The sequence below is a fragment of the Populus trichocarpa genome, chromosome 1 (assembly GCF_000002775.5).
Source record: "Populus trichocarpa isolate Nisqually-1 chromosome 1, P.trichocarpa_v4.1, whole genome shotgun sequence".
Taxonomy (NCBI): Eukaryota; Viridiplantae; Streptophyta; class Magnoliopsida; order Malpighiales; family Salicaceae; genus Populus; species Populus trichocarpa.
In genome coordinates this window covers 22,045,284-22,061,321 of record NC_037285.2, presented here as the reverse complement: position 1 = coordinate 22,061,321, position 16,038 = coordinate 22,045,284, and the positions used below count along the sequence as shown (strand labels likewise).

At 31.2% G+C, this 16,038-nt stretch overlaps 1 protein-coding gene across 1 annotated transcript; it reads right to left on the bottom strand.

The window, feature by feature from the left end:
- Positions 1-1,041: 1,041 nt before the first annotated feature.
- LOC7486665 (aspartic proteinase 36) lies at positions 1,042-6,854 on the bottom strand. Its single transcript, XM_024594906.2, has 10 exons — positions 6,348-6,854; positions 6,022-6,151; positions 5,622-5,872; positions 5,293-5,520; positions 4,048-4,210; positions 3,806-3,879; positions 3,621-3,717; positions 3,039-3,105; positions 1,946-2,017; positions 1,042-1,663 (listed from the first exon to the last, which is right to left on the bottom strand). Exons 1-10 carry the CDS (start codon positions 6,584-6,586, stop codon positions 1,488-1,490), a joined length of 1,497 nt encoding a protein of 498 aa, XP_024450674.1. The 5' UTR covers positions 6,587-6,854; the 3' UTR covers positions 1,042-1,487.
- Between the last annotated feature and the right edge of the window lie 9,184 nt (positions 6,855-16,038).

Genomic DNA, 16,038 nt, shown 5'->3' with positions numbered 1-16,038 from the left:
TAATTTATCTTATTTTGTGTTTAGAAAACATTGAATAAAATAAAACACCACATTATAATGACATTAATATTCTTATCTTGTCCAATGTTTGAAGTATAGATTATAACATATATTGTTTACTAAATCAAGATGTAAAAAGGTATTCAAATATAAGGTCACGGTAAAATATATACAAGTCTATTCTACCTTTAATATATATTACTATCAAAGTTACATATTTTTAAAAAACTAATTAGATGTTATTTTTTTTCATTTTAGTTTATATTAAATGTTGAAATTAATAATATTATAATAACCTAAATTATAATAAAATCCATTGACTTTTTTTGATTTTTTTTGGTCCACAGGAGGTTGTTTTGATTTTTTTTAAAAAAATTAGATCAACTCAGGTTGACCCTCCCAACATGTGACTCGAGCTTTTTCTCAGGTTGATCCCGAGTTGGGTTTTTTTTATTTTGATCCGGATCAACCCGAGTTGACCATCTTAAACTATGACTTACCTCGGGTCAACCCCCTAATCGAGTTTTAAAACTATGATAATAATCACTTTTATCCTTACATTGACCCTCCTAACTTATGACCTGAGCCTTGCTTTAGATCGATCTCTAAGTCGAGTTTTAAAACTATAATAATAACTATTTTTATTCTTATATTGACTCAAGTTAATAGTCAACTAGACTCGTGACTCAGGCCTTGTCCCGAGTGAAACCCCAAATCGAGTTCTAAAATTATGATAATAATCACTTTTATCCTATTATTAACTCGAAAAAAAATCCAAGTTAACCCTCCAAATTTGTAATTCGAACCTTACTCCTAGTCAACCTCCGAGTCAGGTTACGACGGTCAATCAAACCGATAAGTCAATAACAGAGATTTGGGTTTAAGAAAAAATTGACCCAACTTGACCTAGAAAAAACTTGAGTTGACCCATGACCCAGGTAAAACATGTCAAAAAACCATTAATTTTTATTTTGATTTATTTTCTTGTTTTGATCATTTTTTAAAAAAAATTCATCTTTATTTAGCATTCCAAACACAATCTAACAGAAGCAGATGACACATTACTCTATTAAAAATGCTTGGACCAAAAGAATCCAAGTAAATTATGTCACAAACCACTACGGTGTTACTTTTAACTCACAAGTTGTTTATGGATACAAACTACAGAAAACATTGAAAAAGTAACCAAACTGAAACATTTTGTATATATTAATTCTGCTGTTAGATCAAAAATCCTATATGAAGGTAAATTTACAGCGCTTGCAATAGAGCCAGAGCGATAATGGATGAATCATGAAAGTATGAGTGTACACGGCCGACGACGAAGTATGTTCAGAAGAAAAGACACTCGGAAATCAGTTGCACACCAGACAGCAACTGGATGCAACCAAAGCAGTAATACTGCATGGCCCTGCCGGTTGCTTGAAATATAGACCAGAAAGAGCGCCTTACAGTGAAGCAAAGTTCCAGATGCGTTGCATGGTGTGCTACAAAAACAAGTAACAGCTGAGCAATAGTACGTGCAGAAGGAATGGTATCATAGTCACTGGTATCAGTTTGTGAGGCATGTTCTCTGGTGAACCGTTATTGATCAGGGTCCCCGGATTGACGTATTCGCTTTTGCCAGTATTCATGGCAGTAGACACATTTACTGACATTGAGCCTAACATGATAATTCACAGACAATGAATGGAGATAAGGAGCAGGTCTAATCTTAAATAAATTTGCAAACTAAAGAGAATCATATCCTATTTCGTCGTTGTAGCATATTGAATGAGTTCTGACAACTTTTCTTAAGGGAGAAAATCTATTTATTTTGCCAACACTTGCTTCATAAATTACCCTTTTGCAAGAATCTCTTCTGTGTTTATATTCTTGATTTAAATAACTAAATGATTTTAATAACACGCAATGCTAATGCCGATTACAGAAAATCAAAACTTACAGTCATAATTAGCCCATCCAATCCGTTGACCAGCAATATCATAAACAAAGATTTTGTCTTTTAGAACAAGATCTGCAAAAACAAGACAACAGCAAATGTCGTTCGTAGGCAAAAGATTACTGATTATTCAAATAAAAGGAAGAGAGAGAGACGAAAAAAGGGTCAAACAAGGTAGCATAAAAAAAGAAATAGGGTAGGTGGCTGCTAGCTAGACTATTGCAACTTGTACATGGACTTGGTAGCGGAAATTATCTAGGACATGAAGATAAATGTAAGCTGAAGAGTGCTAATCAGAGCAGAGTATTAAGTGTTTCATTGAGAACCATGCATGGAGTTTTGAAGCAATTATGTTTAGAAAAAAACATCAGCAGAGGAGCACAAACACAATTTTTGGTTGGATATGAATAAGAAAGAGCTGACCAGGAGCACATACTCGCTGCTTTAGTAAAAATAAAAATAAAACTGGATGATAAGCTAAAATTCATGATAAATGGCATGATTATAAAACAACGGCTAATCATAAAGAATTTTCTCCTTTTTGAGGTGAAATTTTAATCAATTTCCTCATATTTTTAATTGGCAATACAATTGAACTAAAAAGCACCAAATAGGAATGAGCAGATATGAAGCTGGTAATATTAACACCTCAAGGTGAAATTAAAAGAAAAGATCATAGAAAAATGTTGAAATGATGTTGTAACATTGAAAATATGTACGGAGATTCTAATGTTCGGTTCTGCAAAAGCAAGAGGAACGCTAAATGTTTTATAGATAATGTATTTTCTGTTGTAGTACAGCCACAGTATCGTGGAAATGATTACGGTTAAACATCAGCAGATAATAGAAACTACGGCCTCTTGCACATTTGCACAAGGCTGTGTTGCTTAGACCAAAGCAGAAGTACAGTTGCTCTATAAAAGTTAAACCACAAAGTAAAATGAAAATTTGGGCTTTCTTTCCCTGATAAATGAAATTTTGAATTTGTTAAGATTTCTATATCTTTGGATAATTGATATATAACCTCATATGATCTTTACAAGCAAATAATTCCAGGGAATTAAAAGAAAAAAAGAAGATCGTTCGGTGTCAATACCTCCCAAGATTGTTATCTCTTGACCCTGAATTTTCTGGAAGCCAACGCACCACAATGCAGCACCATTCTGCAACACCAATTCAATCATACTGGTTAGAGTATAGGGATGCCAGACCAAAATTCCAAATTACTGGGACCAATATGAAAAGGAACCACATTCAATCGTCGAGAATCCTTATAGAATCTCTTGATGTGTTTTCAGTTCTCAGCAGAAACCAAGGCTAATAGTTGGAAGTTGGGTTTTGTGAATAGTGCAGCATAGCCATGGAAGAACAAGTGATCAAAGATGGCATTGAAGTTGTATTCAAATTGATCGAAAATAGATAAAAGAAAATGCGAGCACAATAACAACTAAACCTTGTTCATTATTGTGCATCAGAATCAGAAGGAAAGCAAACAAAGAAGCCAGGAACAGAAAATGATCAAGACTAGGTATCCATTTATAAATTAAGGGAAAATTCAATTAAAGGAAAACCATTATCAATAAACTCACAAGCAACTGCGATGCAAATCAAGAAGATCTAGACATATTTTTAACAGGATAAAATAGAAAGTTACTAATATCAAGCTTAAGGAACTCACAATAGAGCTTTGCTGAATAAGATAGTCCTGGGGAATTAAAATCATGGAAGTACCACCAGCAAAGTTCAAACTAACTTGAGGAAATACGTCATTGATACTGAGCACAAAGCAAACATATGGTTCTGGGTTAAGACACCACATACAAAATGGAAATTGAACTAAGATAATGGAGTTAGAAAATGAACCTGGAAGAGGTTAAATAACATTGATTTCCCTTGGAAAGATATGGGCTTACAGATGGTGAAACAGTAGATGTTATCTGCACAAGAGAGCAACTAAATAATTCAAACATTGCTAAAGTTAAACAAAATTCCCAATAAATTTGCAAGAAAAACATGATAAGGACATCATTCTAAAGAATTGGCTAATGAAGATCCTTAACAATGTTCAATCTATTAGCTGGTATAAATTTCCTTTGAGCACTTACAGCACTGATAAAAGGATCATAGGCTGCTTCTGTTAGATATGCCAAGGTCGTTCCAGAATCAATGATAGTTCCTTGATTGCTTGATGTCGCAAAAACTGATGGATCAATGGCTAAAGTTTGTCCATTGACATAAATGCTCTGCAGGTTCAAATTATAATGAGGCCTGAAAATTCACATATAAAGGTGGTCAGGGAAACTTTTGATGCAGTAAGGAATTGTATGCTCCAAAGGTTCGAGAGTTTATTAACAACCAAGGAGGGGCAAGGTTATCTTACCAATCAATAAAGCTAAACCATCAAAGTTATTAAACAATTATGGTATCATGCTCGAAATGATTTTTTGACATGCAAGATAACATTCTTGTGGTAGCAAGACTACTGGTTTAAGCTTCACTACGTTCCACTTAAAGTTAACTACTAAAGTGTTGAACTGAAATGATTTTGCTTGTCTAGGATGGTGAGTAAAAGGCATGTCAATGAAGAAGCTGATCTATGTAATTTCATGACAAGAATATTTTTTTCACCCCGATCGTGTTTCCATATGAACCAATAGATTAAAATACCAACCACGTTATTGAATTTTATTATTTAAAAATTGAACCATATATTAGTTAAAGGCAGAATAATTATCCTTCGAAACTAAAAATGAGGTCCAAAGTTATACGTTATCACCACGAGCCAAACTGGAAAAATTCATCACTTTCAGTTCCATGGTAGTAGAAAAGGCTAAAAGCATCACCATACAGGAAAAGATTGCCCAGATTGTCAAACTCAATAGGATGGGACAAGCTTAAACATAATTCTGCAACAGATTATTAGAGACATGCGAAGTTTGAGCTTATCTGCTCCAAGCCTTCAAGATAATACCAAGTGCATAGAGTTTTATCAACCAAAACCACTTGAATCCAGAAACAGCAATGGCTTCCAAATCTTTAAATAATTGACATTAAAATATGAGCAAACATAAATATTTTATGAGATTGCACCATTAGAAACAGTGAGTCAAATACAAAATAGAAGGGAATCACAACCAAAAGAACAACTGAAATAAACATGCCAAACTAATGAGAGACAAGCACTAATGATTCTGAACTACATAAGCTCAGAAGGTCAGACCAGATTTCATAGCTATGTAGTAGAGAGTGCTAGAATAAGCACATAGATACTACAGTCAATTGAGAAGGGCTTCAGAAGAATAAAACAATTGAGGGAAATCTAAAGATATTAAACAGGGAGGAAAACATACTGTGATGGGACAAGTGGAGTATAAACTATGTTCGGCTCCACGATTTCTCCAAGAACCAATATACCACCTCCAGAATCATCCCCTTTCAAGCAGTGAGAGAACACTCTTGGTGTTATTCCCTGTGAAGCTAGTTGGGAGATAACAGACATGTCCTGTTGTCCGAACCCAAATATCCCATCAACTGCTCTGTCTGGCTTTGTCAGGTCCCCAGTTTGTAATGTGCTACACCTGTTTCATAATCCACCATCAGAATCCATGAATTCCAGAGTTCAAACAAATGAATATCATACAACTACCATCGTAATTTTGACAGATCCATAATAGCTCACCCGAATACGATAGGAGCTGAAGAATTTTTCATCACAGACCCGCCAAGAATTGTATCGAAATGCAACAGATCCGACACATAATATCCTGATGTGCCACTGCCATCACCGTACTGGAAGGTGTATCCACATTGATTGTTTTGTGCAGCACAGACAGAATCTGAGGATTGAAGCCCAAGACTACATCTTTGGTCTGAACAAGATATCAATGAGGCTGTTGGTGAGCTTCCAGGATCAAAGAAATTGAGTGGAATCTGTAATAAGAGAACCGAAGGAACAATATTGAAAACATTGTACCACCAAATTACTCTCCTTTCTCCTTTTCATTAAATAAAATTCATGAAACTGGAAATGGAAATATGAAACAACATGGTTATAAAAGCGAAAAAAAAGTGAGCTTTACGTGAAGTCCACTGCTAACAGGACAGCCATTGCAGGAGCTACAACTAACCCACAAAACATCACTTCCAGTGTCTATTTGTACATAGAAATCTCTTGGAGGAGAACCCAATTGTAATCTTGTATAATAAAGCCTACAAAAAGAACCAAAATAAAAACTGAGACTAAAAACACATTTAACATCTCATTTAAGAGTCTAAGAATCCAAAATTTAAAACCCCATAATCCAAAACATCCAGTCTTCATCAACAGCAATTTGCAAAACAAGAAATGAAATCCGAAAACTAAGAAAACCCCATGATTCAAATATGGTTTAAAAGATATAATTACCCAACGAGGAAAGGGTCAAAGGTTCCTTGGACAGGGAAATCAACAACACCACCTCCTGAAGACTGCAACATTCTGCTATGCCTCACTCTGTCTCGCTCTTTGAGTTGACTCAGTTTCAATTTATGGCTCGCCGGAACCCCTCTCTCCAGATGCAAAGTGGCCGGAAAAGAAGACAAAACCACCGTAGCATGAAACACTACAACGGCGATTAGAATCCCCGCGGGGAAAAGCGGTCCCATATCTCTCTTTCTTTTCCTTCTTTTCCTGGTGTTCTCTGTCTCAGTTTGTTTTTCTGGAAAAGGTTGAAAAGAAAAAGAAGTTGTCTGTCTCAGTTTGTTTTTCTTGAAAAGCTTGAAAGCATGAAAAGAACAGAATGTAGTTATCGTTTAGATTTCAGAGATTTGGAAGAGAGAAATAGTTTAGTATTAGTGACGATAGATAGGATTATGGTATATATAGGAATAGGAAGGTAGGTAATGCAGGTTGAGAGCGAGAAGACAACACACTTTAGTCTGGTAACGCAAGTTTGAAAATGAAGCTAACGTTGTCCTAACACATATTTTCTCGGATTTTATTTTTATTTTTAATGTTAGTGTCTTGAAATGATTGAAAAACATTGAAAAATTTTAAAACAATTTAAACACATCTATGTTTGTTTTACAATTCAACTTGTTCTTAAACTGTTTTTTTTTAATCTAAAACTAATGTTTTTAATTGTTTTTTTTATAATTTTAATGTATTAGAATAAAAAAAATATCAATTTAATATATTTTTAATTAAAAAAATACCAAACACACATTAAATTTCTTTCCTCATTTGTGAACAAATCTAAAAAGCACTTTGTCAATTAAATTCCCAACCTAAGTTTCATCTTGGTTAATTTTTTTTTATTAATGTGAGTATCCGGATCGACTTGCACGTATCTTGACTAATCCCACAAATCCTGAAATTAACAACCATATAAATTTTAAATGACCATCATATTAACAACCATATAATTTGAACATAAGATTATAAAAAAAGCAATAACCTCTGCAAATCAGTAGATTGTCATTCAGATTCTTTTATTGGTTTAACACAAATGGTAAAACTAGGTAATTTTTCATTTCTTTATATAAAAATATATGAATTTACTATAAAATATTCCCTTGCAGCATAATTTAACTGCATAAAAATGGCTAGAATCTTATGTTTTCTACCCATCATGTGAGCTTCGGGTAATTTAAAGGGATGATATTACAAAATTTGATGATTTATATATATATATATATATATATATATATATATATATATATATATATAAAGAGATATATCGTGAACCTCATGTTATTATTTAATAATTTTGTTGATTAAAATCGAAAGAAAAACGTGATTAGGATTTTATTGATACACTGAGAAGCTAATTAAGGTTGACTTTAAAGATTGGAATTCGCCTTTTTCTTCTGGATTTATGACATATTTGATAGTATAATTATTTTAAAATATTTTTTTTATTTAGAAAATAATATTTCTGAACACTATTTTAAAATCTGTTTATTTTTATATTTTTAAAATATTTTTTAAAAAATTAAATTTTATTTATTTTTTTCTTTGTTTCAAATTAATATTTTTTTATATATTTGGATTATTTTGATATGCTGATATCATAAATAACTTTCAAAAATTAAAATAAATATTAATTTAATATATTTATAAATATAAAATATTTTAAAAGTTAATTATTAATATATTTTTTTAATAATATAAATATTCAAATTAATTTATACATATATTAACTAATTTATAAATTCTAAAATTAATACCAATATAAATTTCTACAACCCCTGAAATTTACAGACTTCAATTAATGGCCTATAAATAGCTTGCCCCCACTACTGTATTTTTAAATAGCCTATTAAGTTTAGAGTGGGACCGGTCAAAGTACAGAAATATTTTATTTTTTGTAAAAGAAGTAGAGAAAGAAAGGGTTTAATTGAGTATTTCTTGTTCGGTAAACTAACTGCTCCAAACTACATCATCACCCGCGTATTTCGTACGCCTTTTTCTGCTGTTTGTGCCTCTATTTTTTTAGTGGGTTTTTTTAATATTAATATATTAAAATTATTAAAAATATAAATTAATAATAATAATTTAAAATAAAATAATAAAATTTTAAATTTTATCTAATAAAAAAAGCGACGGTTTAGGCTGACCACTCATGATCATGTTCAAACGTTACTGCACAATTATCTTAGTGGAATCTTGCTGAGTGGCTTTGAGATTTGATTTAATAATATTAAAGCAGATTTTGAGATTATTAGGTTTGAAAACTTCCTTTTAATAAGGAGGTTTCTTTATAATAAGTTGGTGCAAAAGGAGGAAGAAGATGCATTCAAAATTTAATCCCCACATTTAAAAATTATTTCTTTTAGGTTGCGTTTGTTTCTACAAAAATAGTTTTTGGAAAACCACTTTTCAAATTTTCATATGTTTGTTTGCCATTAAAAAAGTTTGTCAACGAAAAACACTTTACAGTCAAAAAAAAATTTGGCTTGGTTTTCAGGAAAGTGTTTTCCTTTTATTTTGGGCGGAAAACACTTTCTAGAAGTTGTGAAAAATTTAGAAATGTCATATTATTTGTTGATTATATCAAATTTGATCTTTAAACTTTTGATTGCAATATATATTTTGTTTTGAATATTTATTTTTCAATTTCATCTCTTAGAATTTAATTTTTATATTAATTTTAGTCCTCATTTTTATAATTGTTATTTGCTTTTCCCTTATCATTTTTTAATTGAAATTTTTTATCTATCAAATTTGATCCTCATTCTTTTGATTGTTACTTATTTCATTTGAAATAATTTATAAAATGTTAATTATTATTATTATTTTAATTTCTTCATCTTTCAATTTTTTTATTTTTTAGATTTGATCTCTATTATTTTGATTATTATTTATTTTATTTGAGATAATTTATGAAATTATATATATATTTTTAATTTCATTCTCACTCAACTTTTTAATTTGTAAGATTTGTTCCTTATTATTTTAATAAACTTGAAAAAAAACATTAATAAGTTATTTTCCAGTTCATTTTTCATAACATAACCAAACACTGGAAAGTGTTTTCCAACTTATTTTTCATTACACTACCAAATATCAAAAAATAATTCATTTTCCAAAAAAAAATTACTTTCCAGCAAATAAATGGGACCTTAGTCTTTAATGACATCGAATTATTCTTTATGATTACGTGGTAAATATCCAATTATTGTTGCCATAGTTTTTAAATTTTATTCTTTACATTTTTTTATTTATAATTTGAGAAACTAAAGTTTTTTGTTTCACCTGTTTTTAAAATAAAGTGTTTTTCAAATTATTTTTTTAAAAGATAATAAATTAATTTTTTTTATATATATTTGATGGTCTTATATCAAAAATAAAAAAATATATTTTTGACTAAAAAATAGCATTATAAAAATACCTTGGTTTCTTAAACAGAACCAAATTGTTTTCTGGCAAAAGTAGCAATTGCCTCGTCCCCTGCTAGTGATCATCAATTCACCTCCACCACTTCACTCATAATTTCACATAAAAACATCTTCTAGAAATAGTCAAATGTGCATAATTCTCATAAATTGACATCATCATCTTGACAATTGCACTTGTCCTTAACATAGCCTTAAAAATAATAGGTAGTATTATATATATATATATATATACACACACACACACACACTATCCTTGGTATGACCTAGCTTTCTTTGGATCGACAACATGAACTTGGTCTAATAATTCTTCATCATGTCGAGCTCTTTTTTTTTTTTTTTTATTTTATTTTATTAATTATAGCAATTAGGATAGCGTTAGAAGGTGGATTTCATTGTCCTAGATGTAATTAATTAATGGAATCAAGCAAGCAAATAGTCACCACACCATTTATGCCCTCTTGTAGAAATTAAATAACCGAGTACACAAAAATTTCCCTAACCATAAAATAGAAAAACCCTTTATTCTACTACGGGTTATTTGGATTCAACTCTTATCTTTAATTAAATTTAATTATAGTATTCGATTTAAATTTAATTGATAAAAAATTAAATCCAAGAAATATAATTTAATTTATTTTATTTTTTAAATTACCCTCGTCACTTTCATCTTATTTCTTCAAAAATATTTAACAAATGCTAAGCCTCAAACATGAGAACAATATCATAAAAACAAGGTAAAACGTAAAACGAATAACTAACAACTAAGTCATTAATAATTTTTTTAATGAGTCAATGTTTTATTTGATATAATTAGAAACCTAACCTAAATCACGTTTTGAATCTATAATCAACTTGTCAAGCTAAGGCGTACTTAATAACTATGGATTAGAATATCGAACCTTCAAGTAAAAACCTAAAGTGGCCCTTGAGGTCTTACCTAATTGTGGTTATGTGCAAAAGTATAATATATAAATTAAACACGCATAACACGATAGCATGATAAAGGAGTATTTTGAAGTTGACAAGATATTGCTTTTTAAAGTGCTTTTCACTCAGAAATATATTAAAATAATATTTTTTTTTATTTTTAAAAAATTATTTTTGATATCAACGTATCAAAATGATCTAAAAACACATAAACATATTAATTTTTTTTAAAAAAATTATAACAAATTTTCAAATTTTTTTATAAATATTTTTAAAACATAAACACAAAGGGAAGTAATTATATAAACCAGCCAGTCAGTGAATTGAAGGAGAAAGTGTATGGCCATGCTAAAATCGACCCTACCAAATTCATTTTCTGTCAAAGAAGAATCCAAATTCATTCCACCATTCGAAATAAAGTGGTAAAGCTACGTACACTGTCCAAGTTCAACTTGTAACACATCTTTTGCACAGCCCAATGCACAATTATTTGAAAATTTTACTTTTTTTCTTGTCTGTTACTTGAAAAATGAAGGCCTCGTCTTTTCCTGCTTTATTACCAGTAGCATATGTGATTAATAAAAGGTTTTCTTAATGACAAAGCTTACACTGCCTTTTGCTTGAAATGACTAATTTCTCCCTGCACTACCTGTGCTTTCCTTCTCTGTTTTTTTTCAAGAAATTGGGGGTGTGAATGGATCGTTTTGATAGAATATTGTGTTTTTATCTATAAATTGACCGTGTGGCCCAAGACCCGGTCACTTGACCGGGTCAACCCGTTAATAACTACGCTCTCACCTACTCAGGGGAGAGAGAGAGAAAAGGGTTAGCATTTTGGCTCAAGTCTTCCAGAAGGGGGTAGATTTGTCACTGCAAAAACACGGTTCATTTCTCGAGAGAGTGACTGACCATCCTTGCATCGGACGCCGCATACACTATACGGCCCACCAGCCAAAAGTCAAATACCTTCCTACTAATTGTTCTAATTAGCTGTGGCATTGCAATTTACTTTGCTTTTGGGGAACAATTACTCATTAATTCTCAAGACATTTATGAAGTTACTGGATCGTTACACAAGTTTTCGTGACCATTTCATAATTGATTTTTTACTTTTTTTTTAATTAATATAGGTATCCGGACTAGTTTGTACAAACCTCAACTAATCTCACGGGCCCTGAAATTAACAATCATGTAAGTCTCCAGTGATTCTGAAATCTGTGAGACTCAAACTGATGATCTCTAGAGAGCAAACGCAAGATCTTATTAATTGAGTTATACCTCTCATAGTTGATATTTTACTATAAATTGCTATGATCCATAATTAAGTTTTTTCAAATTATTTTGTGCGTGTGGGTGTGTGGATATGCTGAGATGAAAAGGAGAGAATATTTGTTTGCACAAAAACCAGAGTTTATGAGGTGGTTGCCGGACACATCAATGTAACTATAGCTATATCATATCGTCTTGATTATTAAATAACTGTTGACAAAATATATATATTCCCTGCAAATTGTCCTAAATTATATGTTTAATTAGGTCATGCAATATTTGGAGCCAACGAGCACTTGTGCTGTGTATATTGCTCGTTGTTAATCCAGAAGCACCTGCTGCGATCTCTCGAACACATAATCAACATTAATTATGTTTTTGCAATTAGTTAATTATCACGTACTTAACTTTATATTTAATTTGTTGCTCATTGTTTATAGATCGTCAACCGGCTTTGTCTGCCAAGTAGCAGCGGCATGGTGACACACTATATGCCAATATCTCATATATAACATATTATATGTTTATAATATCCATTGAATTATTCGGCATATTATTATTATTATTATTATTTCATAATTATTTTTCCATTTTCCCCATCACTTTTCTTCAACCACCCCCGCTCTTCATGTGGTGATGATATTATATATATTTTTAAATATATTGTTTTTATAAGTATAATATTATCACTACCCCTTATTTATTTCTCCTCCTCTCCCACCACTACTATAATCACTTTTATTATATTCTGATTTATCAATGAAAATCTTCAGAACTTAACATGCATGTTTGTAGTTTTGAATATTATTATTTAATTTGATAAAGTCGGCAATAGAAAAATAATCAAATATAATTGAAGGATATTTGTGAGTTTTGTTTGTGGTTTTAAACTGAAAGGTATGAGTTGTGGTTAGTGCAAGGGAGAAGAGGGTTATTTTGGTCAGTTAAATTATAAAAGTCTTATTTGGTTTCTTTTTTTAATCTCCCTTTCCCTAGTGCACTTATTTTATTTTCTTTTTTTATGGGAGTATTTGAAAATGTGGACCAACTTGTGTTTTAAAAAATTCAATTTTTTTTATTAAAAATTAATTTTTTTTGTATGTTTTGGATTGTTTTGATGCGTTGATCTCAAAAATAATTTTTAAAAAATAAAAAAAATATCATTTTAATGCATTTCGACATGAAAAATATTTTGAAAAGTAACCACCATTACACTTTCAAACATGTTTTATATGTGACATGAAAGTAAATAAAAATGTTCTTTTCAGAAGGGTCAAATCATCAGATAGAGTTTGATTTTTACATAATGTTTATGAGTGCGACTTTTAATTATTAGAGATTTGTGTTAGATTTAAATAATCCCAGATTAGATTGGATATTTACAAAAAGTTAAAAAAAAATAAATGAAATTAAATATTCAAGAAGAACATGATAGTATATAATCTAGCTCATTTCTATAACCTTCAAAGATAATCACAGGTTAAAAGATTTTAGGCAAAGAAAAACATTAATTAACAATTTTAATATATATTATGTTAAGAACAACGACAATATGGACCCTAAATTTTTGTAATATTTGAAGACATAAATTGATTTTATATATATATATATATATATATATATATATATATATATATATATATCTGTTTTGTTGCCCATATAATTCTTGGAGCCCACAATGAAACATACAAAGAAGCTTCCTGTCCATTTACACAGAAAAGATAAATAATGTAAAGACAACGAAGACAATTTTCATATAACGACCAGCATTGTTGAGAGACCTATGAATTTACAGCTGCATATTTCTTTTTAAAACATCCGACATTTTATTTTCACGTGTGTGCATGGTTCCAAGATACTGCTCAAGCCCGAGTTGTCTGTTTCCCTGTGTTGATCTTCGATATTTGTTTCTCGAAAATATATGAAATGATGTTGAGCCAGCCATGGCTAAGTTCCGAACTGTAAGGTGAAGCTGGCACTCTCTCTTGTGAGTGCGCGCGCGCACAAGGCACAAACAGCCACAATCTGTCAATCTTGATGCCAGAATTTCGAACGTGGGTTCTTCTGTCGAGTGGGGAACAGCTTGAGCTAGCAGTCGTAACCTAGATCTTATCGCAGGGATATTTTGGATGGAGATAACTTTGAAAAAGACGAAGCTCGAGTTAATTCGAATAGATCATGCCATCCATGTTTGAATCGGAATAATTTTATGCCAGCTAACTATGATGCTTCAAATATTGTCTTCACTGTCAGCCTGCTGATCAATATCAGTTCATAGAATCTTGATATTCATATAATCTGCAAGGTTCCTCACAAATATATATCGTAAAAAACAAATCTAAATAAAAACACCTAATATTATATTAAAATAATAGGTTGTGTCCAAAAGTTCACATTTATTTATTTGTTTTGTGAGATTTATTTGACTTATTGTTATTTATTTGTTCTCTGCCACCCTCTATATTTGTAGGATGCTCATGGCTAGAGCATAGTTTTCAGACCAGATCCGGTGGCCGGCCCGGTTCAAGAATCGGGTTCCGGGTTTTGACCGGGTGAATTTTTTTTTAAAATCAAAACGACGTCGTTTTAGTAAAAAAAAAAAGTCAACGGGTTGCAACCGAGTTTTTCACCGGGTCAATCGGGTCACGCCAGATTTTTTCTTATCCTATTTTTTCTTCAACCCGACCCGGTTCCAGCCCCGGGTCGGCCAGGTCCCTCGAGAAGATGACATGACGAGACGCCCGGTTCAAACCGATGTTTTCCTTTTCATTTGGCATGCCTTCTTACTCTTATAATCATTTAAACTAGTTTATAATTACTCTAATTTTAATTTATTTAAAATCATGTGACCTTTCCCATTTTCTTTAAAATCATTTAAATATATCTTATGTTTCGAGTCATGACATGACGAGAACTTGACTTCGGGTTAAACATCGGTTTAATCGGGTTGACTTTTGCCCAAAACAAGTAGCCAAACTGAATCAAATGAATTCTTGAAATTTTAAACCGAATCAATCAACTCAACTGCTTTTGATTCGGTATGATTTGTTTGGCTGTAATAACCAAATTTTTATTTTTAGTGGGCCTACATTAGATACATGAGATGTAACAGGCCTTTACAAAAGCTCCAAATTTGGTAAAAGCCCAACCAACTCAATCTAACAGACTTTACAACCAAAGAACTGTCAAGTTTAATCTTGAATAAATGTAACGATATTTAACTTATCTTCCAACTTAAAAGTGAGATCTTAATCATAGATTTAAAACTTTCATTTAGGTCAATCTAAAAAAAAAATATTCTTAAAAAATTAAAATAATATCGTTTTGATAAAATATCAATGAGTTGAATATCAAATTTTAATCGAATGAAGCCATAACTTTATCAAGTCAACAAGCTAACTTAATATTTAATTAAACTCCAGTCAAGTTTTTTTTAATTCAAAGCCATGAATCGGCAAGGTCTCCATATCAACACTACATGTCAGTCCGAGCTTTACAAATATGCTTAAACTTGCACCAAATTCGGCTAGAAAAAAAAGAGTCCAGAAATACTAAACTACATCCAAAAATCCCAAAGGTTACACCAAATTTGGCTGCAACCCAAACTTACAAAAAAAAAAAGTTATAAATAATAGATCCATTTGTTTCTGAGCAATAAAGGGAAGTGGAGGAAGGGAGAGGGTTGCACCGCCGCGGTGAGTGTTTAGTGTGGTCGTGATATGGTGTTAAGAGGCACAATAAAAAGATATATATGCACATGGAGAGTGATAGGCTGAGAGGGGAGAGTGGAGTGAGAGATAGGTAAGAGTTGAGGGACAGTGAAGACTGATGAAAATAGGGTAAAAATAATGATAATTTTTTCTAGTCAAATAGTGTAGCGTAGAAAACAACATGGATGCTATGGTAATTGCAATTTGTTCAGCATGTACATATATCTAAACATGCGAAAAAAATATCATGAAGTGATTTATAAATAAGTTAATTAGAGAGAATATAAAAATAACTCAATTGATATTGAATAA

Coding starts and splice junctions, on each gene's coding strand:
- LOC7486665 (XM_024594906.2), bottom strand. CDS start 6,586: ATGGGACCGCTTTTCCCCGCGGGGATTCTAATCGCCGTTGTAGTGTTT. Junction 6,152..6,347: donor TTTGACCCTTTCCTCGTTGG/GTAATTATATCT, acceptor TTCTTTTTGTAG/GCTTTATTATACAAGATTAC. Junction 1,664..1,945: donor TGGATGGGCTAATTATGACT/GTAAGTTTTGAT, acceptor TTATCATGTTAG/GCTCAATGTCAGTAAATGTG.